General features: G+C 39.3%; 1 protein-coding gene and 1 long non-coding RNA gene across 2 annotated transcripts in view; both read right to left on the bottom strand.

Moving 5' to 3' along the window:
- The window catches only part of arhgef12b (Rho guanine nucleotide exchange factor (GEF) 12b), a 57,838-nt gene that overhangs the window by 24,906 nt on the left and 15,941 nt on the right, over positions 1-16,991 (bottom strand). Inside the window, exons 3-8 of the mRNA XM_085174302.1 lie at positions 14,471-14,569; positions 14,291-14,340; positions 12,593-12,650; positions 11,934-12,148; positions 9,051-9,167; positions 8,322-8,447 (exon numbers count right to left, since the gene is read on the bottom strand). Coding sequence (XP_085030428.1) covers positions 8,322-8,447; positions 9,051-9,167; positions 11,934-12,148; positions 12,593-12,650; positions 14,291-14,340; positions 14,471-14,569 — 665 coding nt within the window. The remainder of the gene's footprint in view (positions 1-8,321; positions 8,448-9,050; positions 9,168-11,933; positions 12,149-12,592; positions 12,651-14,290; positions 14,341-14,470; positions 14,570-16,991) is intronic.
- On the bottom strand, positions 1,648-8,315 carry LOC146510419 (uncharacterized). The gene is made up of 2 exons (XR_014876406.1): positions 4,743-8,315; positions 1,648-4,651 (listed from the first exon to the last, which is right to left on the bottom strand). It is a non-coding gene; the product is annotated as an uncharacterized LOC146510419 (long non-coding RNA).

The raw sequence follows: 16,991 nt of genomic DNA, 5'->3' as shown, positions 1-16,991 counted from the left end.
CTTCAAAAAGACAGACACTGGTAAATCACAAACCAGTGATGAAACAACAAATTTAGTGGTTAAAAGAGTCAAATTGTGACATGTTTTCCTGTGATAGATTAATATAAGTGATTATTGAATGAAATAAAATTCCTTTTTTGAATTATTAAACATGATCTTAAGAATTTTAACGTGTACCTATGTTGTCCTGTCAACGTGGTGGGTTAGGAGTTGATTATATAGTGAGAAAAAACAAAAAAAGGGGGGGAGAAGGCTGACATAGGGCCTGGCCCCTCTCTGAATAACATAGCCAAAACAACATTATTTTCAAACAACATCATTTTCCTGTTCGTCTGTTTTTGTTTTGTTTTTGTTTTTTCTCTTTATGCTTAATTACAGGCTGCTTTGTCGGCCCTGAAAGCCGAGGCTGACCTGGACTCCTGCTCTCCCCTCTACCATCTTTGCTCTCCCTTCTACCATCTTTGATGTGACCCTGACCAAATGCTACAGCAGCTGGACTCACAACAACAGCCTGAGAATGTCAACAGTGCTGCAGGAAAGAGATCTCATGCAGCGGAGACGGAGAACGTTAAATCCAAGGCCCGTTTCACTACACGGGGGAGATTTCCAGACAGCTTCAGCTGACAGAGCTGTGACGAGACGCCTATTAAGCCCGGATGAAAAGTGAGGCCGAGCAAAAGAATGCTGACCTTAACAACTCTGCATTAAAACTGTGCAGGACAGTGATGGACCAACACGGAGGATCGGGCACCAAAAAGGGCGTGCCAGAGACATGAGGAGTAACTGAGGTCAGAAGGCACCTCAGATTGGACAAAAGCAGCAGAAGAACATAAGCTGAAGGCACAGGTGTCGGGGTTCAGCCAGGAGCTGACCTCTGAGAAGAGCCGAACAGCAGAGCTGCAGAAGGCCGTGGAGCAAAGCAAGGAAAACATCAATAAACTTCAATCTGACGTGTACGGAAAAGATTGTGAGGTTTCTGCCCTCAGTGAGAGCTCAAGACATCAGAGCAGAAACTGAGCATGCCTCAGGAGGAGCTGGCTGCTAATCGAACCCATCAGTCAGGCTTGGAGTCCCAGATACAGGACTTAAAATCAGGCCGGAGCTTGCTGGAGCAGGAGGTTGTCAAACCTGACGAGAAGCTCCAACACCTGGAGCAAACCCTGAAGGAGCTACAGAAGCAAAAAGGGTCAAGTTAAGGAGGAGCTGGACAAGGAGAAGATGCAGGACACTGGAGAAAAGGACTGCCTCAATTGGGGCCAGAACCAGTATGGAGAGAACTTTGGGCAGCAGCACCAATGGACGCAAACGGACTGAAAAGGGGGAGAGCAGGACCCCAGGGTACGCTTCAGGCCATGGTTTACCCAGAATACCAGAACAGGAAAGTGATGAACACAAACACACACACACAAACACACACATCTACACACACTGACTCAGAATTAAGAGAAACACACATATGAACACATATGCACTCGTTGATTGACTGAGAAATGACACACACACACACACACACACACACACACACACATGTTTGTGCAATGAAGAGTGATACACACACGCTGCTGCAATGAAGAATGCTTTACTAACAAATGCTATGCTGATACGCAAAATGCTGCACACAAACGTCCAAATACAGAATTTGTTACAACAACAAGAAGCCATTGATTGTTAATTGGTTAAATGCATTTCATGTCACCCAGAGGGCATTTGTGCAGATTTAGGGGACAGGGTCTAGAGCAGTTTGGTTATGAAAACAATGTCTGTGAGTGATGTCTGTTTATGGCTCAAGGCCTCGACTGAATTGTTTACTGTGCTTCACACAGCCTGATAAGGAGCAGTGGTACAGAGTGAAAATGGTGAATTAATGGTGTGGGCCTTACTTCGGAGCGCCACATTTTTGTGATTGAGATTTAATTGAAGGAGGAACACACTGAAAAAAAAAAAATAAAATAAAAATAATAACAATAATAAAATATAAAATAAAAAGAAGAAAAGGGGGCCAGCCCTTGGATTTACGTAAGCATCCCACGTGTATTTAACACAATTGCCTCAGGCTTTAAAGATTTGTACAAAAATTCAACAGGAAATCATAGCTTCCCTGTATTTCCTACATTGTTGGCATGCTGGTGAGTGCTGTTGCTCCACAGTAAGAAGGTCCTGGGTGCAAGTCCACAGTCTGGTTAGTTTGCAGTGGTTTCTCTCTGGGTATTCTGGTTTCCTGCCACAGTGAAAAGTCATGCAGCTGTTAGAGCTAGGTTAATTGATGATTTTAAATTATCCGTGAATGTAAGTGTAAATGGTTGTTTGTTTCTAGGTGATAAACTGGTGACCTGTTCGGGGTGCACCCTGCCTCGTAACCTATCACTTTAGAGTTATTTCCCAGCCCTCGTGCAATTAGGATAAAGATAGGAGGATGGTAGTTGTTGTAGACCCATTCACTTTTTATGGTAACCAGAATTTAGACTTTGTTGAACCGTAGGCAATATGAAGACAACATGTAGTATTTAAGGGACCAAGTAGAATTTGGATAAAAGTTATTGAATAGTGTTGAAATAAAATGACAGAATTGTGAAGAATTAAAATATTCCAGGAGCTTAACTTACTCCATCTGAACATGTTTTAATCGTGTAATCTGAACTCAAAATGCACAGGTTTACTGAATATGAAAAGGTTGTGTTGATTTAACTCAGTTGTTTAAGTTTCTATCACAGCAAAACATTTGTGTGCAACCAGTGTCCACTATTGAATTAAATAAGTCCAACATGTTTTTTGTCAGTGCAAAAGAAGTTACGGTACCTGTATGCTTACACAATATTGTCCCTGGACAGAGAAAAACTTTCTGGTGAAGTTTTGGTTGATTTTGGGTTTTGCTTAACACTAGGTTGATTTTATCAGTGAGGTTTGGATTGTTTTCTTTCTCTAAGAGAGAGAAAGATGGTTTTATGTTTGGACATGTTTCCAATGGGCCCCAGTATTTGTTATTATATGAGTATTTTATTGGTTACGTTTGTCTTTGCTTTTGTTACAGTGCACTGAAATAAGAACATCTGAGAGGAGTGATCCACCGGTGGTGATATTTTGGTATTTTGTGAGTTCCTGATTTAACAAATCAGCTCTTTAATCCAGGCCGGAGAGATTGAACTTTAAAGCGCTATAAAACATGATTACTAGAAACAGTCGCAAAGTATTTTTCTCCATAATTATAATGGGCTCTGGAGAAATTCACTTATATGGGACATTGATCACATGAGAAGTCCTGAACCTAAAAGGATTGCAGCGAGTCAATCCAGTCCAAAAAAACCAAAAAAACAAGGAACTGTTTTCCTTTAAAATGATGACGTCATCTTGCTGGTGATGGAGGCTTGATTAGGTTGCGTGTGAGACTCCATTATCAGCAATATCTGGTATGAATGTGTGTGAATGTATGCATGTGACTGGACTGTGATGGACTGACGACTAAAAGTTTAAACTGACCTGACACTGAGACAAAAACGATACCGACTTTAGGATTAGTACATGTCTACAAACAATTCACCTCGCCTGTAAAAGAAGGGTGGATGTTTTGTCTCGCTTTGTTTTGTTTTTGCAGGAGTAGGAGGACAGAGGCTAAGGGGGGAGGCTGCAGCGTCACATGAGTGTGAACTGCAGACTTAACCCTTTGGTTGCTAATTTTGAGCTACTGATGTTTCCATTAAGAAAATTGGGTTTTATTAGCTGTGTTTCGATTAATGCAGCACATTATATTGTTGGGAATGTTAAATGCTAAAGTGAAGAGAAGCTTTGATTTCACTCAAGACTGAACATGTTATTATTAACCATAGCAGGCCACTGTAAAAAAAAAAAAAGCCAATTAATTTAGATAGAAAAAGTCAAAAAACTCTACTGATGTCTATGAATAACAGGGGAATGATAGACTTGTCACATTCAAAATATAGATATGTAATGACAAACACTGGTCCACGTCATTTAGGTTCTCCATTGAAATAGTCAATAATTTAGAAAAGTAAGATAGAACCGACAGACAGGGGCATGTGGTGCTGCACAAGAATAAGAGCAAAATAAAGAAAAATTAAAATGTACCATTACACTCAGAGGATCAATATGAAATTCAATATATGCTAATTTTGTATGAAGTACGTGACTGATAACTGTTCTGTCCTGAGCTTTTGTTTTTACAGCGCCCACTTGACCACACCAACAGTTTCTCGCCACCAAAAGCGGGTACTTGCAAAGAATAGGGAGGAATATCATCAGAAGTGGGAAAGGTAAGCCCCGATGGGGGTGATAATGTAACACACCCAAAGAAAGATTTTAGGTCTGACCAACCGTCTCAGTCGTGGGCAAAACGATGACAGTCAATAAAATTCTAAAAGATAATTTAGTGACAAAAAATATTAAGAGATAAAAGATAAAACAGTCCAGTGTCCCATTCATGAATCAAATAAAAACACACAGTCCCAAGGTCAGAGCCAGCTATGCCACACGGCCAGTTGCACTCCACATGTTGCCTTTAACAGGGGTAGAAGTTGTCCTTGGAGACCCACCACCCTGCAAGCATATAGCCAGTGATCACTCCAACCTGTGCAACTATGCTGCCTTTAGGCTGTGGCATATAATAGGCCCTGGCCTGCACAGAGAGACAAAATGACACCTTCAGTATAAAATTCATAGCGCAAAACCCATGCATCCCAAACATATCAGATTATCACATTACATACATGCACAGAGAGACAAAATGACACAGCAGTGTTTGTAGTGTGGGCTATAAGTAGACCAGTGTATCAGTGCAATCAAGTACACCTGCCTGTAATTAGTCAAACCGAATTCCAGCCATTGGCTAACCAAAAATGTGACACACACACAAAAAACCACTCCCAACCCAGTGCAACTTCACACAATAATATGGAGCTGAATTAACACAGGCACACTAGTCTACCATGTTACAATAACACCATTAATTTCACGTATGGTCAAATTCTTAAAACTTGACCCCAAACATGAAAAATTCTTCAAACATTTAGAGACAGAGTGGAGTTCTAGATAAACATAATGCAGCAAACCACATAAGGATGGAGCATTGGAATCAATAAGATGGTGAAAAAACACGCAGGAAAAATGTTGATCATGTTGATTATGTTTATTCCAGTGCAGGGATTGGCTAATCTGACCAGGAAATGTTATAAATGGATTGTCGGAACAATCAGCGTTAAAATCACCTTTGACAGTCCAGACTAAGATGGCGTTGGACATCTTCAGGGCGGAAAAGGGTTGGTGTGACCAAGGTGTGGTTTGGCTTGTTGTATGTATATTTCATAATGATACAGCTCTGGATGGACCAGTTACCAGGGCATGGAAGGAGGACAGACTCATTAAATGAGGAGAAGGAATTTTCTGGGATTGGAGATCCTGTGGGTGAGTGGTTGACTAAAAGCATGCATAAAATAAAAGCTATTTTTTGCTATTGATTGGTAAATAGATTGATAATTGGCCACATTCACAGTTGTATTGACTTGTTGTGGACGTAGTCTACTTCATGTTTAAGCACTCTAATTAACAGATTGAAAATAGTGACATTAAAGGAAGAATATGCAGCACCACCCTGTCAGATGCCAGTGCCGGTGGGGCTCAGTGATGAATCAGGTGAGCTTCATGGCTGAATTAAAACATAGAGGCCCCTGCGGTGGTCAGTAAGGGATAAAAAAGGGTGTGTTTTACTGTTATTTTAGCATCAGCATTATTGCTACATCAGAATCATATAACGAGCATTGCATTGAACATTTATTGAAGCTATTGACATATTAACATTTGTATTACAGTGATTGTTATAACCCCATGTTAATCTTCTATCTACAGGTGTCAAAAGTAGTCAACAAGTTCATATTGAAGTGAAGTTCATAATAATACAGGTTTTGTTTGTAGACGATTGTGAAGACGCAGGCTCTGGGCGGAGCCAGGTGTTGAACAGATCTAACATGACAATTAAATTGATTTCATTCCCTAACACAGAATAACAAGACTGGAGCAACGACACTGGACAGGAGAAAGTCTGATACTTTCTAAGATATGAGGTCACTAACCTTTTCTTTTAATTTTCTAGCTTCATTGAATGGACACATGTTAGAATTAGAAATGGCTAATTTGTTTTTATGTCTTTTATTAGAATGAGTGGTTTTAATCATTTTTATACATATCTTGCAAATGTGCTTATAATGAGTTGGCACTCGGTTTTTTGAAGGTCATAAGCTTCGTTCGGCGATAGTCCGGACTGATAAAGTGTAGGAAATGCCTTGAGTGCAGCGGGCTAAATGCAAACACGCTTACACACACATACACTAAATTAGGATAAGTCCTTGGGACATTCTGAATGTTCTAAACCAATTCTGAATCACCAAAAGATCAGTAGACAGCAACATTAGATTAGAGCTAGGAAGAGAGGTGTTTTGGTTTTCTGTCTCTTACAGAGAAAGGAACAGACACCAGACGAGGTCACAGATATACGAGGATCCTTGGCAGCAGAGACAGACACGGTGACTGCTGAAACATCAACTGGGTTCAAGTGTCATGGCATTTTGGGCTCCAGTTAGTCACCTCAAAAGGATGGATCCCATAAACACAGCAATAACCATGAAGGGGTTGACGGAAATCCAGGAACACCACACCAACGACGTTCGAGAGGCTGTTGGTCATAAGGAGAACACCTTTCTGTTCCTTTTCCTGGGGAACACAGCTGTGATCCCAGAATACACAGATCATTGTTTGAAATCGGGGCAGAATAATCCCCTGATCTGTGCAACGACTGAAGGGTTGTCTAACCCCTGATGTTGAAGGAAACAAGAGCCGAGGATCACCCGACTGGAAGACATTGGTGCCTACAGCAATAAAATAAAGGTTAAAAGCTCCTCGGACAGAGGTTCTAGTCCGAGTACGTTTGGAGGGTATAAGGTAGCACCGAAATAAAGCTGTGGGAGAACTGGGGAGTGATGGGAGTATCATCTGTATCTACTGTTGTTGTTGTAATAAAAGTTTTTCTTGCATCTGAACTGCGCAAACACAGAGGTCATCTCACATATGGTTCACCCAACAGGGGGACAAAGGGCCTAAGGAGTAAGGAGAAATGAACCCGGTAACACTGGATTGGAGGGTGTAAGTGAGCTCTTTAAGTCTAAAGAGCTCATCAGGGGGAATTGTCAGATTATAATATTATTTTATGCCATGTTAGACCCCTAATTAAAGATTGTGAATTATTATGTAGTTTTAGTTTGCATTATGCTCCTGAATTAGAAGAGGGTGATAACTATTACATTTGGTAAACTGATTTGCATTACATTAGACTGTTGATTTATTGTGAATGAATGATATTGTTTTATGATGCATTATACTGCTGAGTTATAAGAAATATTGTTCACAGAAAGTCATCGTCTTATTTGTCTGATTAGAAGAGAACAGAGTATACTGCCCCATCTTAGCAGGAGCAGATAAACAGGGAGCCAAGGTTGTAGCTTAGGCGCTGTGTGAGAGAAAGAATGTGAATGTTTAGGCTTTTATGATTAGGTGGGGGCCACTAGAGGCTATAAAAGTTTGATCAAGGCTCCACCATTTTGAGATCTGATGCTGTCTGCTGTATGGTGTCCATCTCCCACGCGTGTGTTCATTAAATCATCGTTTGACTTGACCCGGCCGGACCAGTGTTGTTATTTTGGTTTTCCTCTTGTATCCATTCCCAATATTTGAATCCGTAACAACATCTAGAACTTCAGCTGGTGGAGACAGAGATCAAAGTAGCGCTTCTTAGGGTAAATACACTTCAGTAGAGTCATTTCACTGGGTCTCTGGAAGCAGCAACCCCTGAGGCTGAAATAAAGCTCACGTAGAAATAACCTGCATTTGTGGTTGCCTCCTAAAGCAAGTCAGTCAAGTGTTAATAGGGCAAACTTAATAGCATTAAAAACATGACTATAGATGGGTGGAAAAGCAATCTGGTCACAATGAAGAGCTGTCCCTTGTGTATCAACCGTATGCTGGGTGACTCCTTTAAATCACTGGTTTAGATTTTGCTTCAAGTTTGGGCATGGCTGCTTTGATTGAAAGGTATGCTAACAAAGATGCTGGTAGCAGAAAGCTACTTTAGCTAGCTAGCTTTCTTACTGAAACTCACAGCCATGTTTATGCTCTTGGTGCCTTTTTTAACACATTATTGGAATCATCTAACATATAATATAATATCCATCCATTCGCTTCCGCTTATCGTAAATATGGCCATTTGTGAAATTAAACGTTTAATGTCAAATTTACACCAAATCAAATTTGCGTGTGCATCTTACTGCGTCAGCGGCATCCTCAGCCTCTGGCGATGTGCAGATGTTGAGGCCATCCCGCCGACTAATGTCTGGGCTCTGACAGGGAGTCCCTCTGTAGCCCACAGTGTCAAAGAGGGGGCTGCTGTGAACCTAATGCAGACACAGATGCATGCACATTAACACACACGACACACAAAACACTTAAACCAAATTGATTGTTTAGTCTGGTGCTGAATACTGGGAAATTCCTGAGAGTGGAAAGCACTACTTAATTCCTATTTTTAGAAGCTGTGATAAAAAGACTGTTATTACAAACAGTCTGTGTAAGCATTAGATGGTGGTTACTGCTACAATAGATTATTAACAAAAATCCTTGCTCAGCAGCAGCAGCTCAAAAACTCAGAGGTAAAAATGAAAAGTGTGACTTTAAATTTTATTTATTTTTTAATCTATAAATGGTCAGAAAATACCTGAAGTGTTGATTTAACTTTACAGCCAAGAAAAGAGGGCTCTTATAATATATAAAATCTTAATGTTCACTCAAGTTTATCAACTAACTTTTATCATATTTTATCAGCTTTAACATTTAAAGTAATGACAGAATAAAACTGAAAAAAGTAAAAAATTATTAAAAGTTCAAAAGCTGAACCCAGAACACTTCTGACATCTGTTTATCGACTCATACATGACCAGCTTACACCGTCATTACCAACTGGCACCTTATTAAATGCTCCCATATGTCGGTGTACTCACTGAGTTGTTATTGATCAGGGGGCCATTGTCACACGGTGTGGGTGAGGTCTGTTCCTTCGGAGGAGACCCACCGTCTCCATCCTCAATCTCACCATTCCAGGAAGCCGTGGCTGCTTCCTGAAATTCAGACAAACATATACATACATGTATATATATTCCTATTTTGGATCATGACAACACCTTTTGTTTTTTGTTTGTTTAATTTTGCCTCTCCACACCACCTCAGGAGATTTAAAAAAAAATCAAACAATCAAGACATGATTAAAGTTCAAACATTCAGTGATAAATTTGAGGGGTTTTGACAAATGTATTGCATTAACTGTTTAGAAATTACAGCCATTTTTATACACAGTCCCCCATTTTCAGAGGCTCAGAAGCAATTGGACAACTGATTGACAAGCAGTTTCATGTTCTTTTATTCAGTGACAAATTAAGCTGAACTTGCATTTTACAGCTGCTTGGTGGAAGATGCCGATGCAAGCAAAGGAGGCTGAAAACCCAAAACAAACCTATCAAAGAGACAGAAAACCTGCCAGATCAGCATTCTGGTACAATCTTAAAAAGAAGGAATGTACTGGCAGCAGCAACAGAAAGAAAAATCCCAGCACGTCTAACCAAGTCCAGAACACTCTGAGGAGGAGGCAGACACATCATTGTTAAAGTCTACAATCAAGAGATGGCTTAATGAGTGTAAACACGCAGGGCTTATAACAAAGTGCAATCCGCTGTTTATACTCAAGAACAGGAAGGCCAGATTAGACTTTTCCAGAGAACATTTCAAATAGCCTGCACAGATCTGGAAAAAAAATATTGGGACAAACAAAAGCAAGATAACCCAGAACGATGGGAAGAGAAGAGCATGGAGAAAGAGATCTAAAGTATATCACATTAACAGTGAAACACGGTGGAGGCGGCGTTATGGCATGGGCACGTATGGCTGCCATTGAAACCAGACTGCTAGTGTTTCTTGATGATGTGACATCTGATAGAAGCAGCAGGATGAATTCTGCTGTGTATGCTGCTGTACTCTCTGCTCAAATCCAGCCAAATGCTACAAAACTGATTGGACAGAACTTCACATTTTAAATGGATAATGAGCCAACGCAAACTGCTAATGCAATCCAAGAGTTTCTCAAGCAAAGAAAGGGATATTCTTCAAAGGCCAAGTTAGTCACATGCCCTCAACCCAACAGACCGTGCAGAAAACTGAAGACACAGAGACCCACAAACAAGCAGAAACTGAAGGTGGCTGCAATAAAGACCCACCAGAGTAGCACTGAGGAGGACACACAGCATTTTGTGATGTCCATGGGTTAAAGCTGGAAATTTGCACTTCAATCACATTTTGATAATTTGATTGAAAAGTCAGTGTGGTGGTATACAAGGGCAAAACTGCAGGAAACATGTCATTGTCCACATACTTATGGACCTGTATGCATGAATTCATTCAGACTGTTATCAGTTACAAATGATTACGATCATACAAACTAAAGATCATCTAGTGACCTTGGACCTCCAACTAGTCATGGAATATCATGGTTGCAAAATTATTTGATAATTTTTCCAGAGTTTTTTAGATGTGGATGGATTTTACGACCACAACCTTCTGACAGTAGGATGATGGAAAGTTGATGCTTGGAAACATTTAGAAGAATTCACAGATTGCTCTCAGTTCAGAAAGACCCAATGTCATAGAATTAATGGAAAGTTAAAGGTGTTTTATTTACATTACAGCCTTCTAAGGGAAATCTTAAGTGCAATGGTTGGTTACATACTGGTCTTTTATAAGGAAAATTGAACCATTTCATTTGGTTTTATTAACCAGAAGTATGACTAAGATGACATTACTTATATTTAAATTGAACTAGACAAAATCTGACAGGGGAAAATGTGACTTAAACATAATAATCGAGCACGTAATCCTGTCAAAGTTTGAGCATTTGAGTAAATAACTTCCAAATTGAAAGCCGAAAGTCCAGAGTTTCAACAATCCCTAAATCATATGCACGTTGCAGAAAAAGTTTGACTTGTTCGATGTTACACGGCGGACACACTGATGACATCCTGCAGCAGTTTCAGTAAAAAGTTGATTGAAATGGACCGGAACGATGAGGCTAATTAAAAATAATGAGCTGCATGGGTTGTACCAGCCAGATAAGCTTATCACGAACCCTGTCACAGTTAAAAATAACATTGTGTCAGAGGACTGAGGTTTCACTTCACCGCTGTAGCAGAAGGAGGCATTAATCTGAGTATAAAGCTCCTTCATTCAATTTTTTTTTTTTTAATTCACCGTCTATTATAATTACTTTAAATAATAACAAATTACATTATTCTTATTATCTTTTTGAGCACGTGTGTTATTTCATTACATATTTTTGTTCTGGTAATAATTTAAACTGAACAACCTCTGGAGGATCATTTGTGCCAAGTTACTCATTCAGAATGTAAGTAAGTGCACTTAAAAACAACTTTAAAGCCTGATGGATCGATCTAGCGGCTGGAACATTACGTTCACTTGTCAAGGCCCATAAAATGTTTACAGTGACCATATTGGGTGATACTTTATTGCAGAACAAAGCTAATTTTCCTCTAGCGGTACTTTGGTTTTTCCATCATCTGATACAGTTTACTAAAGTCCCGCCTTCAACGACACCTGCAATAACAGGTTAACAGTGATTTCATTAGTAAAATAGCAGCTGAGTGTTTTTGCTGTGTGTGTTTATGTCTCAAAAATATATACAGTGTTGTTCACTTATTGTGCTAATGGAAGTTTATACACCCTCCTAGACATACTTGCAGAAATCCTCGCTTTTGCATTCATCCACACTTTAAATGTGACGCTGCTTATACAGCTTACAACAGGATTCTCCTCTTTCTTACCCCATCAGACAGAAAGGAGGATGTGGTGTTGTCCTGAGGGCTACAGGGTGTGCTGCTGGTCAAGAAGCTGCCTTGCTCCCCACCTGACAGTGCAGGTGAGTGGGGTGCTGAGAGAGTGTCTCCTCCTTCCTTGTTCCCTTCCTTCTCCTCTTCCAGGGAGATCTGAGGAAGCCCTGGAGGCCTCCCCAGCACTGTCAGGGCTACATAGGAGCCCGCTGCCAGAGAGGAGTCATGGGAAAGGAATGAAGGGAGGGTGAAGGGGGAGAATATAAAAGCCATCAGAACCAGCTTAGACAACCCAATGTGTCAGACCGTTAGAGGAACAATAAGCAATCTGCAGAGCAAGTATGCTTATATGTTATGTCATGAGATAATGTGCTGTTTGAACTGCTAACTGTAGCACTTATGCTGCAATAACTTATAAAGGCAGTGTTTTGGCTGTGAGTCTATATATAATAATACGATGTTAGCTGACACATCTCATCCTTTCTGATAAGTCACTTAAGATCTTTTTGCTTAAATGTAGTTTAGGATTAAAACAACTCAACTAATGTTTATGTTGACTTAATTATATCTTCTTAATGAGCCTTGTAAATCACAAACAACACAACAGATGTGATACAGCAAACTAAGGATGTAAATAATTAGAGCATACTCACATCTTATCAACTTTACAACCTCTAGGTGGTTTGAATGTGTAACTAAGGTCCCGTTGACCTGTCCAAAGACAAAAAGCGTTAGCAAAGAATTTCTACAACTGACCAACATATGTTCCTTAAAGCCTAAAACCCACAATTATACTGTTTTGTTTATTTCATTGGTGGTAGTCACTGTTTCTATGTGGCATCATTCTGTTTTTCTGTTATTCTAAACAAACCCCATGACAACATCAAAAGTATCCGTGGACATGAGTCCATCTCACTGACTTCACCGTGCTTTTAGTGGCTCATTTGTTATTTCTGAACATGTTTAAAAAGAGCCACAAGAAATGTATGCATGCATTCATAACAAGGAAGAAGCTTTGTGACACAAAGCTGGAGTGGCTGAAAAACATTTGGTTAGCTGATCACTTTATTATTAATTCCGTTGCTTTTATAGTACCTTTTATAGCCTTTATTTTGATAGACCAGTAAAAAAATCAGATGGGAAAGTTTGGAGAAAGCATGTGAGCTGTCGTGTTTTTATAATATTTCTAAGAAAAGTAAAAACACATAACAGCTGGGATGGAAGAAAATGGATAGAGATAAAGCTAAAGCAGGACTTACAACATGAACAGGTCACACTGTGAACTGCATGTTGGTTTTCTGATATTTTATTACAGTGCAAATAACCTATAGATTCTTTTTAATTTTCTAAAGTCATCAGTCCAGTCATTACCACATTACATTGTGACTGCCCAGCTGTGCAGAGGCAAAAGAGTGATGAAGCATGAAACTGTTCTGCGTAGCTCTCATTTGTCTATTGTTTGAAAATCGACCACAGCATCAGTTCAGGAAGGTACAAAGTGAAATTCAGCCACAAACCCAGCAGCTCAGCTGATCCAAATGCCAGCCCACCTCACCTAATGGCTCAACTGACACCCTTATACGCATCAAATTAGCAAATCACGTAGGGAGCGCCATTTAAGCTACTTTATCTTTCCTAATAACCCCTGGAGAACACAAAAATCCCTTTGGGGTTGCATCATGAAGGGCATCTGGTGTAAAAATCCACCAAATCAAGCATGTGGAGCTAGAAACTGTGGCAACCCTCAGTGAACAAGGCAGCAGCCTGTCCAACAATTGCTGCACATCTGCAAGCCTTTGTGCAACCCACCTCCATCACACCTTCCCTTGTGATGCTGTTCCTGATTTTTCTTTCCTTTTGGGTCATTTTGCAACTGCTCTTACTGCCTCCATCATTCCAATAAATGCACATCACCGCTTACGGAACTATCCATCTCCTTTTTTAGTCCTAACTAAACTATCTGTGGCGCGTTTTAAATTGCACACTATCAATGACTCCTTGGGAAAACATTGAAAATGTTTGTGCCAAAGTCAAGAAACAGTAGGACAAAAACATCCTGCATTCAGCTTACTACACAGTCCTAATCCCTTTGTCATTATCTGTGAGGTTTACTGTACAGATACTACATTGGAGCAGAAGTACCACTCTGAAAACATGCCTGATACCCATCCCATTGTGTACAATAAATACAGATTTCCAAAGAAATAAGAACTGGATTTGAATCTTTATTTTGGGGAACTAAATAAAAAGAAAAGTTTTAAAACAAAGGAAACATTGGTGCTAATGTGCTCTTGTATTTCAGACTCATTAAGGTTCATTTGCCCAAGAAGAAAATAAATGAGGAAGCTAACCTTAATGATCCTATCTCCTGTCTGCACACCAGCTCGCATTGCAGCTCCATCTATAATGCAAAAGACAGGAGAGGGTCAGATGTAGTGTGTGTGTGTGTGTGTGTGTGTGTGTGTGTGTGTGTGTGTGTGTGTGTGTGTGTGTGTGTGTGTGTAAGAAGTAAGAAAGAGAGAAAGTCTTACCTTCTTTGACCAGCTGCACAAACACAGGGTTGTCTCCACTTACTGTCAGCCCAAAGCCATTTTCATCTCTCTGGATTATCACACAGCGCTGGACCAGACCTGGCACGCACACACACACACACACACACACACACACACACACACACACACACACACACACACACACACACACACACACACACACACACACACACACACACACACACACACACACACACGGTACCCAAAGCGGTAAAAAAAAAACCAAAAAGAAACTGTGGACGACTTTGTTTTGAGGCATTTTGTTTGTGTTACAAAGATGAAAGCGTCACACTGCTGTTGTTACTGGATGTGGTTGATATCAACATTACAAAATTACTGAGAGCAGTAATATATGAAGTTTAATCTCATTCTTTTGCACTATAAACCTCGATCCGGTACTGAGGGGGAGAAAAAAAAAAGCATTCACACAGGAAGTGACAAATTACAAGACTGAAATGAAAATAGTTTCTTAAACAGTCTCCTGCCGTCTTTGCTGAGACTCACTGCTAAAAGGTCTTCATTTTTCCTCTCTTGGAGAGAGTTCACTGGAATAATGTTTAAAATAGTTGAGAAAATCAAAATAGATACCACAGAGCAGCAGAAATAAAGGTTGACACTGGCTTAGTTATTGGTTGCCTATTTGTTGTTTTAAGATCACGGCCTGGTTTTATTATTAGAGAAAACATCTGTACTTATAACTTTATATTGCTAAAGTAAAACTTGTTGGAGGAAATTTGTTGTTGTGTCTGGAAATAGCTGATTTTTTAACACAGATTTTAAATACATGACCACATCTTTATTTAAAGCTGTGATAGTGATGGTATTGATTGTTCTTTGCTCTGCATGAAGACATAATCTAAAAATAATAACCTGGAACACATTTAGATCTGAAGTTGTATGACAACTATACTTTTAAAAAAAAGTATGGTGTTCCACAAGGGTCAGTTTTAGGTCCTCTATCAAATCTTCCTTCACTTACCTCAGAAGTTATCTTTATTCTGCAGATGTCACTCAACTTTATATAAACATATACCAAACCTCAGCACTTAGGATGAATTTTTTTGTTTGTTTTTTGCAGATAACAATATCTGTGTAGATATGTGTAGGCAAATAGGCCTCAAACCCGATTCTAAAGCTTAAAACTACAGTAGCACACGATTCTGGGCCAAAGGCACACCAGCACAGTGCTTAAACCTGACAGGAGGAATCACACAGATAGAAATAATAAACAATAATAATCTTTTTAACCTTTTCACGCATAGTGGTCACTACAGTGGACAGCTATTCAAAGGCTGTTTTATTGTATTTGTGTCAGTGTTGATTGTATACTTGCACATAAACACAACACACACTGTATATTATTTATTCATTTGTCAAATTTATATGTAAGTAAGTGCATTCACGTGTAAAAACCCTTTGAAAAGTACAAGTTTAAAAAAATGAAGTTCCAAAATCTTATTTCATGCCTAAAGATGAATAAAAATAATTAAGCAAAAAAACCCCTGATTGTGGTTGTTATAATTCATGCATGAAAGGGTTAAACTCACTCCCTATCTAAAGCAGAGACGTTAAACTCATTTCACATCGTGGGTCACATGTATCTCCATTTTGATCTTAAGTGGGCAGAAGAAGTGAAACTGTCACTAAAAAGGAGTTTAACTACACATTTAATCACTGACACTTCCTAATATAAGAAGAGGAAGTGCGATTTCAACACTACCAGTACAGTGTTTCTCTATGATAAAGAAATGTTGTTGTAGTAAATAAACAAATCTGTGAGCACGACTCTCTGGAATTAAACTCCAAGAACAAAATGTATAAAATTACAGAAAATGTTTTGGTTTCATTGCCCAGACTGTACTGTAACTATAAAAGTTTATTTTTTATACTGTAGAGCCAGTACTTATTTACGTTGGTGTAGTATGAATGGCCACAGGAGCGGTCTCTATCAGCAGGAAAAGCTGTAAAACTTATAAAAATACATTTAACAGTCCAAAATTTATTCTCCTTCACATTTTTTAAAGCCATTCAGGTGAACGGATTGGAGTTTATGCTGGACTTCTACTGGCCCCTGGGCCTTATGTTTGACAGCCCTGATCTAATGGTTGAATGCAACAACCTAATGCCTGTAACTAAAATGCTGCACTTGCAGTGTGGTTATCCTCTATGATCCCCCTCGTTCCTCATTCCTGTTAACATGAAAGATGCACAGACTTCTTTGTTATCAGGTAAAACGGTACAGTGCTAGACCGACCATGATTTTATTATCCAGTGATGTAATTTCACAATGAGATCTGTGTAATGTGTGAAAAAAAATGATATAAGTTATATAAAACCTAACTTGTATCGTCCCAAATATGCATCAAAAATATATTTAAATGAGAGCTGCTACAAACAGAGTAGAATAAATATTACTCTGATTACTTTGTTTTTAATGTTAAATAAAAGTAAGTGATTTGTGGAGTGCATGAGGTAGACTAGACCTTAAATCTCACCCATT

The sequence above is a fragment of the Neolamprologus multifasciatus genome, chromosome 10 (genome assembly GCF_963576455.1).
Source record: "Neolamprologus multifasciatus chromosome 10, fNeoMul1.2, whole genome shotgun sequence".
Classification (NCBI taxonomy): Eukaryota; Metazoa; Chordata; class Actinopteri; order Cichliformes; family Cichlidae; genus Neolamprologus; species Neolamprologus multifasciatus.
Note: the sequence above shows the minus strand (reverse complement) of the source record. Positions and strands in the feature narration are given on the sequence as shown.